This window comes from Meriones unguiculatus, chromosome 10, assembly GCF_030254825.1.
Source record: "Meriones unguiculatus strain TT.TT164.6M chromosome 10, Bangor_MerUng_6.1, whole genome shotgun sequence".
Classification (NCBI taxonomy): domain Eukaryota; kingdom Metazoa; phylum Chordata; class Mammalia; order Rodentia; family Muridae; genus Meriones; species Meriones unguiculatus.
In genome coordinates, this window is record NC_083358.1 from 8,669,731 (window position 1) to 8,689,981 (window position 20,251).

A 20,251-nucleotide genomic window follows, 5' to 3' on the forward strand; every position below is an offset into this window, starting at 1 on the left:
TGGTGTCTAGTATGGAAAGCTCTACTCCCTCTACCTTGACACAGTGGTGTCTGATGTGAAAAGCCCCACTCTCTCTACCCCAAACACATACACTTGACAGCACAGTGGGGTGGGGTTTCTGGCCTCATCAGAAGAGCCTGACTGGCAACCCAGTAACATGCTGACTTGTGTGGGTCTGAAAGTGTTTATGTACTCAAGGGGTCTGTAACCAGGGGAAAGAGGAGCACTGGGTGTAAGGCACAAGGGTATGGCTGCACAGTTCCTGCCGTGCAGGGTCCCAGAGTGCATCAGCAGTGATGCCCAGGACAGAGTGCCCTGCATCCACTTAGCCACTGCTAGCCTAACAGTGTAGACTGCCTTGGGGTTCAGTCCAAGCCAAATTCAATATCTTCCAGGCCTGCCTTGGCGCGGGGCTCCTCCAGGTCCAACAAAGACCGTGCTTCATTCTCAGTTCCTGAAGAGGTAGGAGAAAACAAATCAGTACTTGGGTAGAGCTGCTCTCTGGCTGAGCAGTAGTCCAGGCTAGCCACCGACTCCTGAAATAGCCCTTTCTGTTGGGCAAGAGCCCAGGGAATATAAGCCACCCCAAAGGTGTCAGACCTCTGAGTGATGCAGAACCCCCTTTTATCACCCCCTCCCCGAGGTTCTACTGGCCGGAGGGTCTGCAGTTCACCTCCCCACATGGCCTCTTGAGTGTTACCTAGTGGAGTGGCTGCAGTCAGCTGGCTGTCTCCATCTTCACTAGACTGGCCAAGTGTGGGGTCACTTGCACAAGGTTGGGGCAGGAGTGACTGGTCTGGCTCTCCCTCTTCCAGCTCCTGGATGAGGGGTCTTGCAGAGGTGGTGCCAGAGTCGTGACCTTGGGTTTCCAATTCTGTTGTCACTGTTGGCTTACATATGTCTGCGAAAGGTACCCAGGCTGTCTTTGAGAGGCCTTTGGAGAGTGCAAATACGTGTGAGAGCACACCTGTGCTGTCTGTGGGAGTGCCGTCAAGCATCGAGAGGGAAGAGCCATCCAGTTCGAGGTCACTGTCGTCACTCAAGCTGGAAATGGCCTGGACTTTCGGGGTGCCGGTTTCCTGGTGAGAGAGTGAACCATGTCTGCTTTTCCCATGTCAATGTAGAAAAGCACTTGCAGGGGTAGGGAGGATGCAGGCCAGTACAGGGCTTGGGGATGGACGCCCCAACCAGCAGTTTCTCTGTGCTTTACTCCCCACCCACACAGCTCCCCTGTATCACACCCGACCAATGCCTGGACCCTAGTCTCCAAGCCACACCCCACAGCCCACTACTCTTCAGCCCATGCAGCTGTGGCCTGTGTGCCTGTTTGGGGATGCGGCCTCATGCAGAGGTTCCCTCCAAAGCCTCCTCTGGGGATGTGGTCTGGCACAGTTGCTTGCTGGCTCCTGGTTATCCCCAGGGAGGAGAGGCGGGTGTCTCGCCCGTGTGCTCTTCCCTCTAGGTATAGCTTTGGTAGGGGAGTTTGGGAGATGTGAAAAGGAGCACAGCATAAGGCAGACCTTTCCCACTTCATTTCATGCAGCCACCAATAGAACTTGCTGCAGAAAGCCCATGTGGCTGAATCAAGCCCTCAGAGGGGCTGGAGAGCAGCTGTTCAGTGAGGTGGAAGCGAGGCTGCTCTGCTCAGAAGGGCAGCCCACTTTCATGAGAAGGAATTGGCTTCTAAGGGACAGGCATGGTGGTACACTCCTCTAAGCCTAGCACTCCAGGGGCAGAGGCAGGTGGATCTCTTGAGTTCAAGGCCTGCCTGGTCTACATAGCGAGTTCCAGGCTAGCCACGGGCTACACAGTGAGATCCTGTATCAAAAGCTATAGTAAAAACTAGGCATGGTGCATGCCTATAATCCCCGCACTTGGGAGGCAGAGGCTGCCACAAGTCTGAGGCTATTCTGGGCTAAGGGGAAGAGGGTGCTGCTGACCTTTATCTGGTCTTCCGTAGACAAGTCAGTGCCATCAACATCTTCCAAGTCAGGCAGGTCCTGAAAGAGCCAGTGACCACATACCATCCAGAGACAACCGTGGAAGACAGTATCAACAGGAAACAAGATGTCATAAGGGACCATCACCAAGGCCCCGCCCACCCATGCCCACCAAAAGGCCTCAGCATGTTCAAAGCCACACTGCCACTTCCAGTCCAGCATCTAGCCAACGGAAGAGCATTCACAAGCTGGGAACGGGAAGATTATCGTAGCTGCTTTACTTTGTTCTGTGATAGGGAACCCAAACTCAAAAGTACCTCTTACGCATAAGTCTGTGCCTCATGTACCTCTTGAAAACTAGAAAGCCACACCAACATTTCCTAGCTGTGTGGCCGTGGGCAAGTTGCTTACCCTCTGTTTCTCCAGTTCCTTCTCCATAATATTGGGATGGTAATATAACACTGCATACCTCAGAACACTCAGTACACTCAGAATGCCCAAGCAAGGCCGACTCAGATTCTGACCTCGCTGTGTGCTATATATCGTCATTTCTTGAAAAGCTTAGGCCATGAGCAGGAAGAGTGAGCCCCAGATACAGGGGTTTGCCTGCCCCCTGAATTATTGCTCTACTGGATTGCAGTTCTTGGGACAAGATGACAGTGTGTGGCTTTTCATGCCTTGCATGCAGGAAATACATGACTGTCATCCAAATGGGAGGAGCTTTGGGGAGTGTTAACACAGCTGTAACCCACCATTTGCTGGGAGGGACCGTGGACAAATTGTACTATGTGAATCAGCAGGAAGCCAGAGTGGGGACTAGCCAATGAGGTGGCCAGAGCCACCTGCCAGATTCTAGGAGTGAGGCCCAGCAGACTCCAGTGATGTACCGTAGAGCTGACCACAGAACTGCTTTGCACCGTAAGGTCTCTGGAAACTCAAGGGTGGCCCTCACAGTCCAGGTGAGGTAAACGGACCAGCCCTCAGACCTGAGTTTGAGCAGGGTGGCTAGAGTATGATACAGCTGTGCTAGCTGTATCAGCTGGGGAACTCCTGAATCAGTGAGGACCACAAAGGTGTCGCTCCCACCCTCAGATTGAGGACCCCTGCTCACATCGATGAAAAGCTTCTCCTGGGTCTCAAGGGCAATGGCCTCTGTGTCATCTGTTCTGGCCCCATCAACAGCTGCCACTGGGGACCTGGACTCTGAAGAACAGCAGTGAGAAGTTACTGACCCTGGCACTGGTTTCATATACAAAGGCTGGGTTGATAAGCTGGCGGTTAAGGTGGAAGGACAGACCTTCCTGGATGTGGCTGGGTAGCTGCCAGGGTGGAAACCACTCAGAGCAGGGTTGCACCCCTACTCCCAGCTGAGGAAAACCAGGAAGAAGCTGGCCCTTCAGTGATATGAGGTGAGTCTAGAGACTGCAGAAGCAGCCAAGTCTGCCCAGCAAGAAAGGGATGTGCTCAGGACAAGTGCTGGTTCCTAAAACCAGAGAGGCCAGTCCTGCATGCAGCCCAGCCCTGGCGGAGACCTCTCTGCCAGCATGCACTGCCTGTCAAGTACAGGGCTGCCTGCTCTCCAGGGTCAGGGGCCTGTACCACTTAACACAGCCAGGCTGCCTGGCTGGGTGGAAGCACTATGGGTCCTCTACCAGGCCCTCCTTGCCAGCTTTCTAAGTCCTGTCCCTGTGTGGTCTCTTCACTCACACTGTCACCTCCAGCTGGGCACAGGAAAGGAGTGGCTGAGCCAGAAAGTCCATCATGACCTGCAGACCCATTTGTGATATTTGTAGTGGAGGTGGTGACACAGACCCACATGCTGAACCTAGGAGCTCCGTACCATCAAATACCAGCCAAAGCACATCCATGTTTGGAAAGCTTTGGGACAAGCAAGACCCTTGCTAAACAGAAACATTTTCCCAGAAGCTCAGAACAGGCAGGCCAAAAGTTTGACAATTTACCTTCCACCTACCCTGAGCTAGAGACAGCAGCCTTTCCTTGTTCATAAGCAATCATCAAAGCAAGGCATGGCCCCAGACCCCAGACAAGACATTCTGGCACAGAGCCTCAACAAACTCAGAAGAGCCATAGCATACCTGACGAGCATGGCAGGGCATCAAAAGCAGGTTTCTCTTGGTGGTTGTGGCTCTTCAATCCCTGCTATCTGCCCTGTATTTTCTATCTTGCTTGATGTACAGCATGGGGTACCTGAGTTCCCTGCCTCACTCTCCTCTGTAGGCTGCCCGTGGGTGCCTCCCCCTGCCCTCTGCTCTCTGTGTCCTGTATTTCTTGTCTCTTAGCTCCTGGCCCTAAGGTTCTGGGAGCAGGCCAGGGGTAATCCCCTATTCCCGCCAAACCCATACATCCTATAAAGGACTTGGATATGAAGGGCTTTTAAAGATGTTATATAACAAGACAGGTGGCTTTTCTTAGTTCACACCTTTGGTGGTTGGCAGTATAAACTACTGAAATAAGGTCCAGCCAGGTGCATTGCTGAGGCTCTGCCCTACCCAGGCCCCTTCACTTGCATGGTAATTTCTTCAGCCCTGGCACCTAATCCTTTAGTAAGAACACTTAGTGAGATCCCCTTAGTGAGAACACAGCACTTCCAGGATTCTCCATGCAGCAGGGCCTACTTTCTGGGCCAGACCTCACACCCAGTCAGGCTTGGGCTCTGAATGCTGTCCATGGCCCTGGGGATAAAAATGTTCCAAGCCATCCCATGGCTTCCTGGGTAAGTGTGTTTACCCATCAGTAGACATAGCCTAGAGTCCTGTGAGAGAAAAGCTTTTGCTGAAGAACTGCCTACATCAGACTGGCCTGTGGGCATGTCTGTGAAGGGCTGTCTTGGTTTCTAATTGGTATAGAAGGATCCAGGCCACTATGCAAAGCACCATTCCCTGGGCAGGTGGTTCCAAGCTGTTTGGGAAAGCTAGCTGAACATGGTCCAGAGAGCGGCCGGTAAGCAGTGCTTCTCTGGTTCCTGCTGGAGTTCCTGCCCTGACATCCTCAGTGATGACCTGGAAGTTAAGCCAAGTAAACCTTTTTCCTCCCTATGTGTTTTTGATAAGAGCGTTTTATCATAGCAACAGAAAACAAGCTAGAACAGGGTCTCTCTCCGGGGCCTGGGGCTCATGAATAAAGCCAGGTTGGCTGGCAAGTGGGTTCCACAGATCTACCTGTCTCTATCTCCCCAGAAAAAGCTCTGTCTCTCCAGCTCTACATTTTAAATGAAAGCGGCCTCCCTGGGAGTGTGAGCCGGTCTTGTGTGCTTGCTTGGTAGCACTGTCCCCTTTGTGCAGTGAGTGTCAAATATACACTTGGCTGGGACAGCCTCATCCAAAAGCCAATGCAAAACATTCTCCTGTTGATTCTAGATGAGCCACTGAAGTAAAATATTCTGCTAATAGCTTTCCCTGTTGCTTATATAATTTTATCTGGTTTAATGTGATGTGTGTGCATTTTCAAGGGTGCACTCTTAGGAAATGAGATATCCCATGGACTTTATCTTCTAGAAAGAACCAAGGCAGTGGATTCAGAGTCTGAGTCAAAGCTGTGTGCAGGGACAGAGGTCATAGCTGTGCAGGGTCAGGGACTGCCCTCTGTAGTCTCAGCTGCCTTACCTTCAGGGCTGACCCCCACAGGTGACTGAGTGTGAGGCAGGCTCGCTGACAGGTCTGGCTCTTCCATTATCCCATTCACCACCACAGGCAGCTCCTCTTCTGTGCCTAGCTTCTCTGGGAACAGTTCATCTTTGGCTTCGAAGCTCTCCTTCACAAACAACTCCATTTTCTGCTGGGTTTCTCCCATGGGTGGCCCTTCCTGAACCTCTGGGCTAGCAGTGGTACTCTCCTCACCGTCTGGCAGGGGTGTCTTCCCTAGAGAAGTAAAGTCCAGAGTTGAGCTCGGAACTCTGCCCAAGGCTGGGCTGGGATTACAGGTTTGTGCTGTTAGGTTGACTGGACGGTAGTCTTGAGATGAAGGTCATTTTGAGTGCAACCCTAGGGTCACACAGGCTGACAGCTGCTGGCAAGCCCTTGGCTCAGGAAGGACTTGTGAAAGGCCCTGCCCATGCCCAACACACCTGTGCCACCACACACTACACTACACCACAGTGTGACACACACACACAGTGATCATAAAATTATGAATTCATCAGATGGACTTTGGCTTGAGGTTAAGACAGAATTCTCAACAATTTTTGAAGTAGTCCTAAGCGTGTTTCTGTCCTTTGATGTGATGACCTCCTACCAATCAGAACCCTCAACGAGACTATAGCACAAATCAACTGTAATGCCTGAAGATGCTCTATGCCTTAACACATCTGGCCGTCAGTCAAGGGGTCATTCTTTTTTTTATGGGTATGGGTGTTTTGCTGGCTTGCATGTCTATGCACTACATGAGTACCTGGAGCCCAAGGGAGCCAGAAGAGGGTGTCAGATCTTGTGAGCCACCATGCGGGTGCTAGGAATCAAACCTGGGTCCTCAGAAGAGCAACCAGTGTTCTTAACTGCTGAGCCATCTCTGCAGCCCTCACATCTATTCCATTAGCATGCAAATCAGCTTTCCTCATTAAAGGAGAAAACTGTATGTCCACCAAGGAATCGTTCTGACATCTCTGTGACCTAAATGCAGTAAGTGTCTGGCCTTTTATCTTTCTTCTAGTCCTGTATCCCAGGGTCGTGTGAAAAGGGCCACAGTCTGCAGCTTGCGCCACTGCGGCCTAGGGCGCACCTCTTTCTCTTGCCCTCTTCCGTTCCTCAGCCCGCCGCTTGATCATGGCCAAGGCTTCCAGGCTGTCTGTTATCTTCTTGTGTTCCCTGCTCTCCCACTGCCGCCGTTCTTCCTTCTCAGCTGCATAGCCCCCTCGGGCCCACGCCTCTGCACACGCCCTAGATAAGGACGAGAAAGAAGGATAGAACTGGGAGCTGGGCATGAGCACATGATGTCAGCACCCAAGCAGGAGGATTGCCGTGAGTCTGAGTGTGAGACCAGCCTAGCCTAAATAATGAGTTCCTGGGAGTATAAGACCCTGGAAGGCAAGGAAGGGGAAAGAGATACAGGAGGAGGATAGAGGCCTGAATTAAGTCTTCTATTTAAAGATTTATTTATATTTCATGTTATGTATATTATGTATAACATAATAAGCAGGCAGGTGACATCAGAATCTAGAATAGGGCATCGGGTCACCTGGAGCTGGAGTTCCAGGGAGTTATAAGTTGTGGTGGGAACCCAACTAGAGTCTATTGAAAGAACAGCAATGTCCTCAGTCTCTGAGCCATCTCTCTATCAGGCTCTCCTCAAGTTGTGAAGGTTGAAATTATAAACATATGCTGTCTGGCCAAACTTGTTCGCTCCTGGGCCTTGTGTCTATGTACATGTGTATGCAAGTACACATGTGTGAATATGCTGATCACAGGCATGGCAAGTCCCCAATTTACTTCCCACAACAGGAGTGAAAATGATAGATTTTGGCAAGGATGCAGAAAATTTAGAGCCTCTCACAATGCTGGGAAGAAAGGAAGATGGCGAGGCCATTTTGGAAAATCATTTGGTGTCTCTTCGATGGAGCTGATATTGTCATCTGGCCTCTGCTCCTCTATTATCTACCTAAGAAGATCAAACATGTGCCTTCATGAGCATGTGTACACACATGCTCACAAGATTTTAAGAAATGAAGACTTCACAGAATTTTTAAAAATGAGGACAAGAGCCAGGGAGATGGCTCAACAGGGAAAGGAGTTTGCTGCTGAGCCTGATGGCCTGAGTTCAGTGTTTAGTCCCCAGGACCAACACAATGTAAGCTGACCTCCTGTGCAAAAAGGTGTCCCATGGTACACACACACACACACACAAAGTAAGTAAACACTAAAAAAGTAAATATTCTGTGAACAAGCGCTCCTGCTCCTGTGGTAGACACTGGTGATGCTATTAATGGGGTCCAAGGGGTATTTAGTGATTTGTGAAAATGCTCAAAAATCAGAAAACTTGAAAGTCTAACAAGTGTGCTGGACTAGATGCACTCGAATGCACATGGCCCAAAGGTCTCCTTTCTTACCTGTCTTTGGGGAAAATTGGCCTGTCATCCAGATAAGTCAAGTGCAGCAGACGGACAGTCACAGTCCTGCGGTAGTTAGGGATGTGTTTGATCACTGCATTTCCCATCAGGTTCAGTACACGCTGCAAAACAACATGCAAGGCCAAACTGATTATCAAAGCCAGAGGATCAGGGCCTATGAGGGGGCACAGTGGGCAAAGGCACTTGCTGCCAAGCCTGATGACCTGAATTCAGTCTCCAGAACTGACATGGTAGGAGAGAACCAACTCCTGAAAGTTGACCTCTCACCCCTACATGCATTTCCTGGCCAACATGTCTATGCCTCTATACGCACACACACACAATGCACACACTACATGCAATGTAATAATAAAACACACAAGATGGTTAGCGTCATCACGTTTCGTGCCCTCAGAATAACACAATTCATTTTCTTGAGCAAAGCAAAGTGCCAGTGCCATGTCTTAGCGCAGTGACACAATGGAAAGGTCTCCCGGGCTCTGACACTCCTGAGCCTGTCTGGAGAGCATTCCCCAAGGCCCTCAACAAGCTCTGTTCTCTTAGCTTCATCTCTCAACATGTCTTACTGAAACACTTGGGTCTAATTGTTTCTGGTTCTTCCTACCTGGGACCCATTTCAAGAAAATATTTGCAGGAGCAACAGATAAGAATTAATGACTGAGGGATGCCAGGCTTAGCTACATGAGCCCTTGTCTTAAAACAACAAAAACAATAACAAAACACACAAAGAGGCAGGACTGGGATGGATGTACCGGCCACCAGGAGAGGCCTTTCCCACTGGGTACCAGATCCCCTGGGGGTCAGAATACAGCTGACCTAGCAATGCAAGCACCCCTCTCCCATGGCCAGAGATGCACCTTCTGGTCTCTCCCTGAGGAAGCAGAGAGGGTTAATGAGAATCAATCCGTTTGTAATCCGTTTGCCTTATCACATCAGATGCTTTTCACATCTAAAATGATGTATGTTGTTGGGGAACATGTCCATATTATATACTAGTGGGTTAGCTCTGAACTTGCCATGTGTCTCAGGCAGTGTTGGGTTGCTGTGAGGAGACACTATGACCATGGCAGCACTTAGAAAGGAAAGCATTTAACTGGGGCTTGCCTACAGTTTCAGAGGTTTAGTCCACTGTCATCATTGCAGGAAGCACGGTGGAATGCAGGCAGACCTGGTGCTGGCGAAATGGCTTGAGAATTCTACATCTGGATCCACAGGCAGCAGTAACAGAGAGACACTGGGTGGGGCATGAGTATTTGGAACCCCAAGGCACACCAACAAGACCACACCTACTCCAAGGAGTCATACCTCCTAATCCCTGTCAAGTAGCACCACTCCCTAATGACCAATCATTCAGAAATATGAGCCTGTGGGGGCCATTTCTGTTTGAATCATGCTCTGGTCTCATGGCTCCTTTGCTGGCCTTGCTGTATTTTCAAGGTTCACAGCAGAAAGCAGAAAAGTATTCCAGAGGTAGGTGATAAGGATCCTGTTGTACTGGGACATTTAAAGGCATCACACGCTCACACACACACACACACACGTCAGGTGGCCACTTTTAACTGGTATGGGGGTCCATGCTGTTCCCAGCACTTGAGACACAAAGGTAGGAGAAGTCAAGGCCAACACAGCAAGCAAGTTCAAGGCCAGTTGAACCTCAAAATAAAAAACAAGATGGCAGCCTCCACTGCTAAGCTGAGTGATCAGTACCAAGCTAGGGCTATGTGAGATTCACGTGCACTTACGATAGCATTTGCCAGGCAGCCAGGGTGTGAGGATCTCATCCAGGAAACTTACTTGGAGGTGAAGAAGGTGCACCCTGGCCTGCCCGTTCTTACCCGAGAATGTTCAGAGGGGCAGCCCAAGCTCTGGGCCCACTATAGTTATGGCCAAGAGAAGAATGTGTTTTTGAACAGTCTGAGTGCTGATGAGATAACCAGAGCCCTGAAGGATGTGCTGAGTGGCAAAGCCTGAAGTGTCTCCCCTGAGGTCTGTGAGGAAGAGAACCAGACCCTGGGCTCTGCTGGACTGAAAACTGTGGGAAATGTGCTCTCTGTTCCTTGTACAGCTTATGCTGTTCAGTGTTGCTTCTGAAACAACAACAACAACAACAACAAAAAGGTGGCCACTTTCAACAGACCAGAGTGTCCTGTATTGTCCTATGTGCCCTCCCCTGGCCCCCAGTTTCTCACCTCAGTACCTCAGAATGTGACTATATTTGCACAGGATCATGGACAAGTAACTAAGTTAAAGTGAGGTCATTAGGCCCCAACTGGCCTGACTAGCATCTTCATAAGAGGAGCTGGTGTGTGAAGAATGCCACCTATACACACACACAAACACACACGATAGCAAGGAACATAGGTAACTCAGATCAGCTCATACCTGGAGCTGCCCAGTGACAAAAAAAGAGCAAAACCTCAGGGCCCTGTCAGAGATGGTGAGGGCCTTGATCCATTCTGACAACTGACAGGTGGAAGGAAGGAGCCAGCACTTGCGTCTGGCTCTTCCAAGGTTCTTTGTAAACACACAAAGAAGAAATACAAGGGCTAGAGATGACCACATGTGGCTCTGCCAAGACAGCTGCAAAGCACGATGGGGAACACCATGAGGCTGCTCAGGTACAATGCATGAGCTCACTAACCCATCTTGCAGAGAGAGACGCTGCAGGCCTGTGTGATGCACCCTGGGGGATGATGCTGAACTGGGGTCTAAGCAACTTGCTGATTGCCCTCTGGAAACACCAGAGTCAACAGAGCTTACCAAGTAGCAAAGTTCTCCAGGTCCAGGTCCAGGAGGTCGCCTTGGACACAGTTTCCTTGTCAAATGAATGTAGCAGGGAAACAGCAGAGACAGTATACTCAGATCAAAAGGGATTGACTGAGGAATGCTGTCTCTGAACAATGTGAGTGTTGTTCAGACTGGCTGTGGATAGAACACTTCTGAGACTAATTCAGGAAACTGACAACTTAGTCGGGGTCTCTAAAAAAGCATGCCCGACAGGACATATGTATGTATATATGTGTGTGTGTGTTTAATATTTATATTAAATACTATATTAAATATTTAATATAGTATTTAATAATAATAATATAATATTAAATATTAAATATTTAATATAGTATTGAATATATTAATTATATTAAATATTTAATACAGTATTAAATATATTCAATATTATATTAAATATTTATATTCATTTAACATCATACACACATACACACTAAAAGAGTAGTAGAATGGCTCACAGGAACTATTGTGTAAGGCCACAGCAATGTTTAAAATAAAAGGTACATCTGTCACTTGGGAAACTCAGCTAAAACTACTGTTCTGAAACTATTCCTTTCAGCTTGAAACTTCCCGTCTTGGGAGATGTGTGCGTGTGGGGGGGGGGGTCCAAAAGAAATAAGGAAACACACAAGGCACAGGAAGTAAACAAAACTAAAACTCCCAAGTCTCAGAAGCTGAAACTTAAACTGCATAAGGTCTCTGCTGTCCACTGAGGTTATGTGGAAGATACTCAGCCACAGCTGACAGGTGCCTGCAAGCAATCCAGGAGCTCCAGGGAAGCCGCTCTCAGGAGTGTCCCCATGCTGAGGGGGTTTCCCAGTGATGCAGGTTTTGAGTCACCCAGGCTCCTGCAAGTAGCCCAGTAAATGCATGGGTTTCCTAAGATTTAGGTGGAATCCTTTCTTTGCTCTCTTGACAGTGCCCTATTAGGGGCATCTAGGTACTTGTCCAAGTCTCCCCAGGAAAAGTCACACAACCACAAAAAAAAAAAAAAAAAAAAAAACAAGGAAGGAAGGAAGGAAGGAGGGATGGGAAGGAGAGATGTTTACCCTGAAGCATGCTGTCTGTGACATGCCATACCTACCAGACAGGGCATGCTCTCGAGCACGGTCAGGATCTCGGGGTCACTCAGCATGTTGTGGGATAGGTCGAGGACACAGAGTTGCGGGCACTCCCTGAGGTGCTGGATGTCTGCCACCGTCTCCAGGCGGTTGTGGGCCATTTGCAGTGTGTTCAGGACAGGAAGGCAGGCTGGAGGGAGGCGGCAAAGTGAGCAACCGTGGCGCCTGCTCCCGGCCCACACTCTAGAATCTCTGCTGGGATGTGGCACGGAGCAGGGCTGCCAGGCTTACAGAGGTTCTCGATGGTCTTGATGTAGTTGTTGCTCAGGTTGAGCGCGTCCAGCTTCTGGAGCGGCTCCAGGTTCTCGATTTTGTGCAACAGGTTCACTTGCAGGAAGAGGCAGCGCAGCTCGGTCTGGGCCTGCAGGTTCTCGATCCTCTGGATGCCATTGCTCTCCAGCCACAGGCAGCGGAGGCCTGTGTACTCCTCCAGGTTCTCAATGCGGTCAAAGCCTGGAGGGGAGGGGCGGCTCAGGCTCCTGGATGCTCAGAGGGGAGGAGCCTGGACACTGTCGGGTTTTGTCTGTTGGCAGAGGCTGTGTGTTCTGCAAATTCTGATGTTGAAGGCCATTAGCTCCAGGGTGTTAAAAGGAGGAGCCTTTGGGAGATGAGGAGTTTCTGAGGGTGGGGCCACGTGATGAGATTACTGCCCTTTTAGAGAAAGACTGCCTGGCATAGTGGCAAGGGACAATGATCTCAGCTCCCTGCAGGCCACAGCAGAAGGATGACAAGTTTGAGGTCACCTTGGGCTACTAACTGAGGTCCCGGACAGAAGTTTCCATCTGTGAACTTGGAAGCAGTCCTCACAGACACTGAATCTGCTGGCACCTTGAGGGTGGGTCTCTCCATGTCAGTGTTTCTCAACCTTTCTAATGCTGTAATTCTTTTTCCCCTTTTTTATACAGGGTTTCTCTGTGTAGCCATGGCTGTCCTGGGCTCACTTTGTAGGCCTTTGCTGACCTTGAACTCATAGAGATCTGCCTGCATCTCCCTCCCTGAGTGCTAAGATTACAGGCATGTGCCACCACCGCTGGCTAAGGCTGAGATTCTTTAGCACAGTTCCTCATGCTGTGGTGACCTTAACCATAAAAATTAATTTTGTTGCTACTTCATAACTGTAATTTTGCTACTGTTAGGAATCATAATATAAATACCTGTGTTTTCCAATGGTTTTAGACGACCCCTGTGAAAAGGTCACTTGACCCTCCCCACAAAGGGGTTGTGACCTACAGTTCTATGTGGTCCTGGCTATTCTGGAACTTGCTATGTAGACCAACCTGGCCTACAAGGAGATCTGACTGCCTCTGCCTCTCAAGTGCTGGGATTAAAGGCATGCACCAGCAAGCCCAGGTAGTAACAGATTTTCTTTCCAAAGCCACCTCCTCTCCTGCCCCCTCCCCTTTTTTACTTCTAGAATGGGAGATTGAACACAAGGCTTCATTCACACCTGTGGGTGAGTCCTGTCCCACTGAGCCACACTGAAGCCCTCTCAGGTCACTGAACTAGTCTCAGTGCTTCTATGTGCCTCTTTCCTGTACTCCAGCATGGGTCTCTTTCTGCTCTACCCTCTAGCTCTTGTCCCATGCCTTGCCCCCTCACTAGGAAAAGCACCCCATTTGCTCCCTCTGTTCCTTCAGCAGCAATCTCTAAACCAGTGTCTCTCTTTTGTTCCCATCATTACCACTAGAAGCTGAGGTGCCCAGTGACATTCTTATTGCTAAGTCACATTGTTGACCTTTTTCCTCCTTGACCTCTCAGCCTCAGAGTCATTTTTCCATTCCAACCTGGCACCCCCGCCCCCAGCTTACCACAGGACCTTGTATTGTGCTGCTGTCTCTTGTTAGCCCTCCTTTCCTCTTTTATTTTGAAAGAAAAACCAACAACGAGAAGAGGGTGGCCCTGAGAGGACGATAAGGCAGAAGCATGGCATGTGCCATTTCTGGAGCTGAGACCCCTATTCCCACCTCGTTCTTCCTCTTGGCAGCTTGCTCTGTATGGGCCCCGCAGCCAATGACAGGCTTACATGGTAGGCAAATAAGGCCGTGGCCCACAGCCATTCTCCAGTCCCAGCCCAGAATTCAGGTAATTGAGGGCACTCGGCAATTCCACCAAACCTCAGGAGGATCCTTGAGTCAGAGCTACCCAGCTAATAATCACACAGAGATCCTGTGTGAGATGCTAAGTTTGAAGTTGCTAAGTTTCAGGGTCACTTATTACCTGGTGACATATGACTAAGGGAGGCACCTCTCTCCCAGCTCCCTTCTCTCTCTGAACTCAGCCTGACACATGGGCTCCTCTGACTCCCTCCTCCCTAGTCTCTGTCCCCAGGACCTGTTTTGTTTTTCTGGTTTTACGTTTAGGACCTATTGTTTTAACCATTGCTCTGCTCTGATGCCAGCTGAATTCCAGAGGGGCAGAAGGGAGGAGACAGGTGGGGAGTTCTTCCAAACCCTAAGGCCTGGGTGCTGCTGAGCCTGGTGTGCCTCCCTGCGCAATGCCCTCCTCCCCACAGCTGCCCACTCATGCCTGCCCGACCTTACAAAATCCTAAACCATCCTTGCCACATCCACCTCTGGATTCCCAGCACTGAGAGAGTCCCATGCACAGAAGCTCTCAGGAAAGACTTCCTGAATAAATGCACAAACAGATTAAGAGCAGGTCAGCCACTTCACTCTGGGCTCCAGCTAAGAGCTGGGGGATCCTGGTCATCACTGGCCAACGTGGTTCCAGCCGTGAACCTGAGCTCAGAGGCAGATGTGGGTCTGGACACCAAGCCCAAGTCCCCAGGATGCCATTCTTAGCACCTCTGCATTCAGAGAGGTCTGAAGACCCTCGTTCTTTGTCATCTATCCTATCTTTCATCCTTCACAACAGCTGTCCCAAGCCCAAGGTTCACAACTGCCGCTACTGCTCTAAAGAAAGCCTCGTCCTGAGCCAGCTGTGCTGACTGGAGCCTGAACTACCAGCACTCAGCAGACTGAGACAGGAAGGCCATAAGTTCAAGGCTAGCATGGCCTATATAACAAGATCCTAGAGAGAGAGAGAGAGACACACACACACAGAGAGAGAGAGAGAGAGAGAGAGAGAGAGAGAGTTGGAGTTGGGGAATATTGAAAGATACTGAGATTAATTATGTGCCTGGTGGCACAGGTCTATAATCCCTGCTACTTGGTGAGTGAAGTAGAAAAATGGAAAGTTCAAGATCCCTCTAGGCTACAAAGTGAGTTCAAGGCCAGCCTGGGCAATTTGGTGAGCCTTGTTTCAAAGTAGAAAGGGAAAGGGGGCCTAATTAGAGTTGTGTCTCTGTGGCAGTGTGCTTGCCTAGCATGTGTGAAGTTCTGGGTTCCATCACCTAGACTGCAAGGAAAAAAAAATCAAGCAATCAAAGAAGCGAGAGTGGGTCCTCTGTACTCACACAGCCCTTTATGAACTCAGTCAAGACCGAGTTCCACTTGGGTAGCATCTGAACACAAAGATGAGCTCTGCAGGCTGTGTTCTCCCTTGTCCTTCAGACACGCCTGGGACTCACCCTTAAAGTGTAAATATAGCGTGTCGTTCAGGGCAGGGGTGATGTACAGCTTGTGTTGCTTGCAGAGTTTTTGAAGGAATTGTTTAGTCATCCTGTTCAAATGCAAAACACAAACAAGAGGCTTGTTTCAGCTTGTCACCTGTGAAATAAAGTCAAAGGTTTGCATTTGGTTTGGCTTAGTTTGGTTTGGAGACAAGGTCTCATTCAGTCACCCAGGTCGGCTGAGAACTCACTATACAACCTAGGCTGGCCTCAAATTTGTGGTCCTCCTGCCTCTGCCCCCCACCCCCCAGATTTCTGTTGTGAGCCATGGGACCATTTTAGGTTCTTTCCTACATCTGTTCTATTTAAAGTTCTAAATCTGAAGCCTCACATTACATCTTCCTCCTCCTCCCTTCTCCTTTGGTCTGTTCTTGTGTGTGCAAGGTCAGACGGAGGCCAGTTTCTCCCTCTATCACATCTGCTATATTTTCTGAAACAAGGTCTCTCACTGAACCTGGAGACTGCCGGTTTGGGTAGACTGGCTGGCAAGTGAGCCCCAGGACTCCTCCTGTCTTGGCTTCCCCTGCAGATGTAGAGAGGTGTGTGGGTGTTTTCATGGGTACTGGGAATCCTGAGGGAAGCCCTCATCTGAGCCATCCCAGCAGCCTCTCCTACTTCTTTATTGTTTACAGCCTTTGGGACTTTACCCAAAACTGTTGCTTTTGGCATTCTAAAAAAAAAAAAAAAAAAACTGTAATGTTTGGCCAGATAAAAGTACTTCTGGAGCTGGAGAGATGGCTCAGAGGTTAAAAGCACTGGCTATCGTGAGTTAGATCCTGAGTTCAACTCCCGGCAAGCACATGGTAGCTCATAACCATCTATGATGAGATCTGGTGCCCTCTTCTGACAGAATACATGCAGGCAGAACACTGTATACATAATAAATAAATCTTTTTTAAAAAGCACTTCTAGCAGTGTTATCAACACTACTGCTGTGAGCCAGGTAGCGTTGATTTGTAACCCCAACACTCAGGAGGCTGAGGCAGGAGGTTCATGAGGTTGAGGTCCTACCTGGGCTATGGAGTAAGACCCACTCCATAGTGCAGGAGCAGAGGGATGACAAAATAGTTCAATGGGTAAAACTAAAGCCTGACCACCTGGGCTTATCCCTGGACTCCTCTGCAGAAAGAGAGAGTGAATTTCTGAAAACTGTCTGTTGGCCTCCACGTGTGCCATCGTATATGCTTATATGCACTCGTTTCCACATTCATCCCCAGTAATAATAATGGATCCTTTTTTCTTTTTCAAAAAAGAACTAGGATCTAGAGACATGGTAAGGTGGCTCAGTGATTATGAGCATTTGCTGCTCTTGCAGAGGACATGCGACAAGTTCCCAGCACCCATTTCAGGCAGTGCACAGCCACCTGTAATACTAGCCCTAGGTGTCCCAACATCGTCTTTTGGCCTGTATAGCTACCTACACACATGGGCACACACATACATAAACACGAATAACACCCCTCCTCTCTTTCTCCTAAAGAGCTGCTGCTCTCTCTCTCTTGATCTGCTAATAACTGGGCAGGCTCCTCAGGTGCTATCTGTGCAAGGGGCTAAAAAGCTACGACCATGCACCTCCCTTGGTGGCCAGACACATACCTGGGGCTGTGATCATCTCTGTCATTTCTTGTATGAGCTAAGTGACCATCTGATTTGCTGTCACCACTCTGTTGCTGCTGACTTTGGCAGGATGCTGTAGAAGGACCCACACATGTTTCCTTGGTCTCAATAATTTCTGTGAAACAATTCATAAAGATCAAAAAAAGTTAAGCGGGGCTGGAAAGACAGCTCAGTGGTTAAGAACACTGTTCGCTCTTTCAGAGGTCCTGAGTTCAATTCCCAGCAACCACATGGTGGCTCACAGCCATCTACACTGGGATCTGATGCCCTTTTCTGGCATGCAAGGTGTACCTGCAGATAGAGCACTGATCTACATAAAATAAATAAATATTTTTTTAAAAAAATAAGGACAGGAATGGGAAGGCCAAGTCTATGATCCCAGCACCCAGGAAGCTGGGGAAGGAGACTCACCATTGGGTTTTGGGTTTGAGGTGAGACACTATATATAGTGTCTATATAGTGAGACACCAAAACAAAAGAAAAACAGACCTGGCTGTCATGTTTTTGATTTGTGTAAATGGGATCCTGTGGTTTTTGTGGAACTTGTTTTCTATACCCACATCTGTTCTAGAGAATGAGCCCTACTGATGGGTGAAGCTGCCAGTGCATTGGCTTCAAGGCAGAAGAATTCACTGTGCTCTGCAGGCAAGCCCTTAAAGACATCTGCACTGTCAACAGATTCCAGCTGTTGAGAACACAAAAAGAACATCATCACTCACATTTCTATGTTCTCCTGTGCAGTTTTTATACAAGATTGGCCTAAATGTGACATTTGCATAGTCATTAATAATGCTGTAATAATTGCTATACTGTGGAATGAAGAGATTGCTCAGTCATTAAGGGCATTTGCTACTCTTCCAGGGAACCAGAGTTCAGTTCTCAGCACCCATATGGCAGCTCACAACTTCCTGTAACTCAGCTTCCAGGGGATCTGATACCCTCTTCTGGCCTCTTCGGACACCCACACATGTCATACAAACCAGACCCTCAGAAAACAGAAAAACAAGTAGAACTGTACTTAATTATAGTTTAGAAGTTTCTGTTAAAATCTGCTCACCAAGCTAGGTGATATGGCACACACCTGTAATCCCAGCACTCAGGGTGGCAGAGGCAGGTGGATCTCCATGAGTTCAAGACCAACCTGGTATATAAAGTGAGTCCAGGACAGCCAAGACTACACAGAGAAACCCTGTCTTGAAAAACAAACAAACAAACAAAACCAAAATCAAACCAAACCAAACCAAAAACCCACCACCACCACCACCAAAGTCTGCTCACCAGAACAGGTGCTCATCAAGCCTGTTTCTCTTAGCAGGGACAGCATGACACCACTAGATTGGGAGGTGGGAGGATGACCTTGGCTGACAGCCACCCGGAACATGACAGCCACTCTAGGATATGACAGGATTTCTGTCTCTCCCCACTTCGGTTTAGAGAGAACTGTGATGCAGTGTGCTGTGTAAATCTTCCCATTTGCCAGACCTCCACCAGGAAGAACCTACAGTTTCCACTTTTGGAAACATGTTTAGTTGTTCAAAGCGTAACTTGTGGGTAGCATCCTAAAAACAGCTCATACATAAAAGCATATACAAGAACACAGTGCGACAGCCCAAAATCGTGTGAAAGGAGGGAGCTTTGTGCTGGACTGCTTTCTCCTTGGGTGTTAGAACCTGATGCACACTATTATTAAAAAGACTTTCCTTATTTTTTATTCCCTGGGGGGTGTGGAGTAAAATCTCACTGGGTGGGGTATTAATCTGATGCTTCAGCAGATTTTATGTGTAATGTTTTATTTTCTTAACTAAGAATATGATAAAAATGCTAATCATTTTCCGTTCATGGGTGTTCATTATACTGACTTGTTCTTTGATCTTTTTTTCTTCAAAGCTGGTGTAAGCCACCAGAAACAGCAGAGTATGATGGCTCGTTCCTGTAATCACAGCACTCAGAAGGTTGAAATAGGAGGCTCTCCAATTTGGGACTAGCTTGGGCTACATAATGAATTCCAAATTATGTCTCTAAAACAAAACAAAAACCTAACTTCTTAAAAAAAAAAACACTTACAAAAAGAAATATCTTTGTTATAAGGAAACAAGCACTTTAGACCCATTTTAAAATGTTAATAAAAACTGGTCTATTCAAATGCATGTAATTAAAAAAAATTACCAGTATGTATGTGCACAGATGGGTGTGGAAGTCAAAGGACAACTTTTGGAGGTCAGTTCCTGCCTTCCTTCCACCTGGTTGAGGCAGGATCTCCCGTTTCTCTGCTGCACCGTATCCATCTGACCAGCCGGCCCTGAGTTTCTGAGCAATTCTCCTGTCTTTTTGTCCCATCTCACTTTAGGAATGCTGGGATGGTTTCAAGCCGCCGCATTTTGGTACTTCTGGGATCCAAACTCACGTTATTAGGCTTGTGTTACAAGCACTTTTACCGGCAAGGCATCTCTAGAAGCCTCAGACGAATGTAACTTTAAGAGCTAATGAGCTCTCTGTATTTGCTGGGTTATGTTGGATGACAATGAACACTGTTTGGGGACTGTGTCTTACACTCGTTGCAAACAGTTCCCAGCCACAGAAGGTACCTGATAAATACTCATGGGTGTCCTATATTGCTGGATTGGTTATATTAATAAAGGTCTAGCATTCATTACTAGTGATGGGCAGGCTTATGTGTGGGATGCTGACTGATCCATGTCTGTGTAGATGGGCATATTTGAGGGTGCTGGCTATTCCCGGCGGTGTTAATGAGCATGTGTGAGGCGAGCTGGCTAGCTTCTTAGAGCTGTATAGATGGGCAAGTGTGAGGGGTGCTGGTAGCTCCCAGCTGCGTGGATGAGCACGCGTGAAACACACCGGCCCTCGCCCCATCGGTTCCCCGGCGCTATAGCACCTTCTTTGAGGACCCCTGGGCCCGCGTCGCCATGATCGCCTGCCGATTCCTCCAGACTGGGCTCTGCCGCGCTGTCCTCCGGCGGCTCTGAAGCCTCGGGATGCATGCTCGCTTCTCGCTCCGCCACTCAACTCCAGGCGCGTCGTTGGCTGGCCAACGCTTTCCCGGTCGCCGCGGCAACCAGCGCGCACGCGCAGTCGGTTACGCCGCCGAGGGCGGGCCTAGCGCCCTCGGGGTGGAGGG

The 20,251-nt window shown here is 48.9% G+C and overlaps 1 protein-coding gene across 1 annotated transcript; it reads right to left on the minus strand.

Moving 5' to 3' along the window:
- Window positions 1–91: 91 nt before the first annotated feature.
- On the minus strand, window positions 92–20,249 carry Dnaaf1 (dynein axonemal assembly factor 1). The gene is made up of 12 exons (XM_060391896.1): window positions 20,009–20,249; window positions 17,095–17,230; window positions 15,457–15,548; window positions 12,159–12,380; window positions 11,891–12,057; window positions 7,999–8,120; window positions 6,675–6,832; window positions 5,564–5,818; window positions 3,052–3,143; window positions 1,941–2,000; window positions 701–1,079; window positions 92–454 (listed from the first exon to the last, which is right to left on the minus strand). The coding sequence occupies exons 1-12, from the start codon at window positions 20,112–20,114 to the stop codon at window positions 366–368; spliced, it is 1,878 nt and encodes a 625-aa protein (XP_060247879.1). The 5' UTR covers window positions 20,115–20,249; the 3' UTR covers window positions 92–365.
- Window positions 20,250–20,251: the final 2 nt, after the last annotated feature.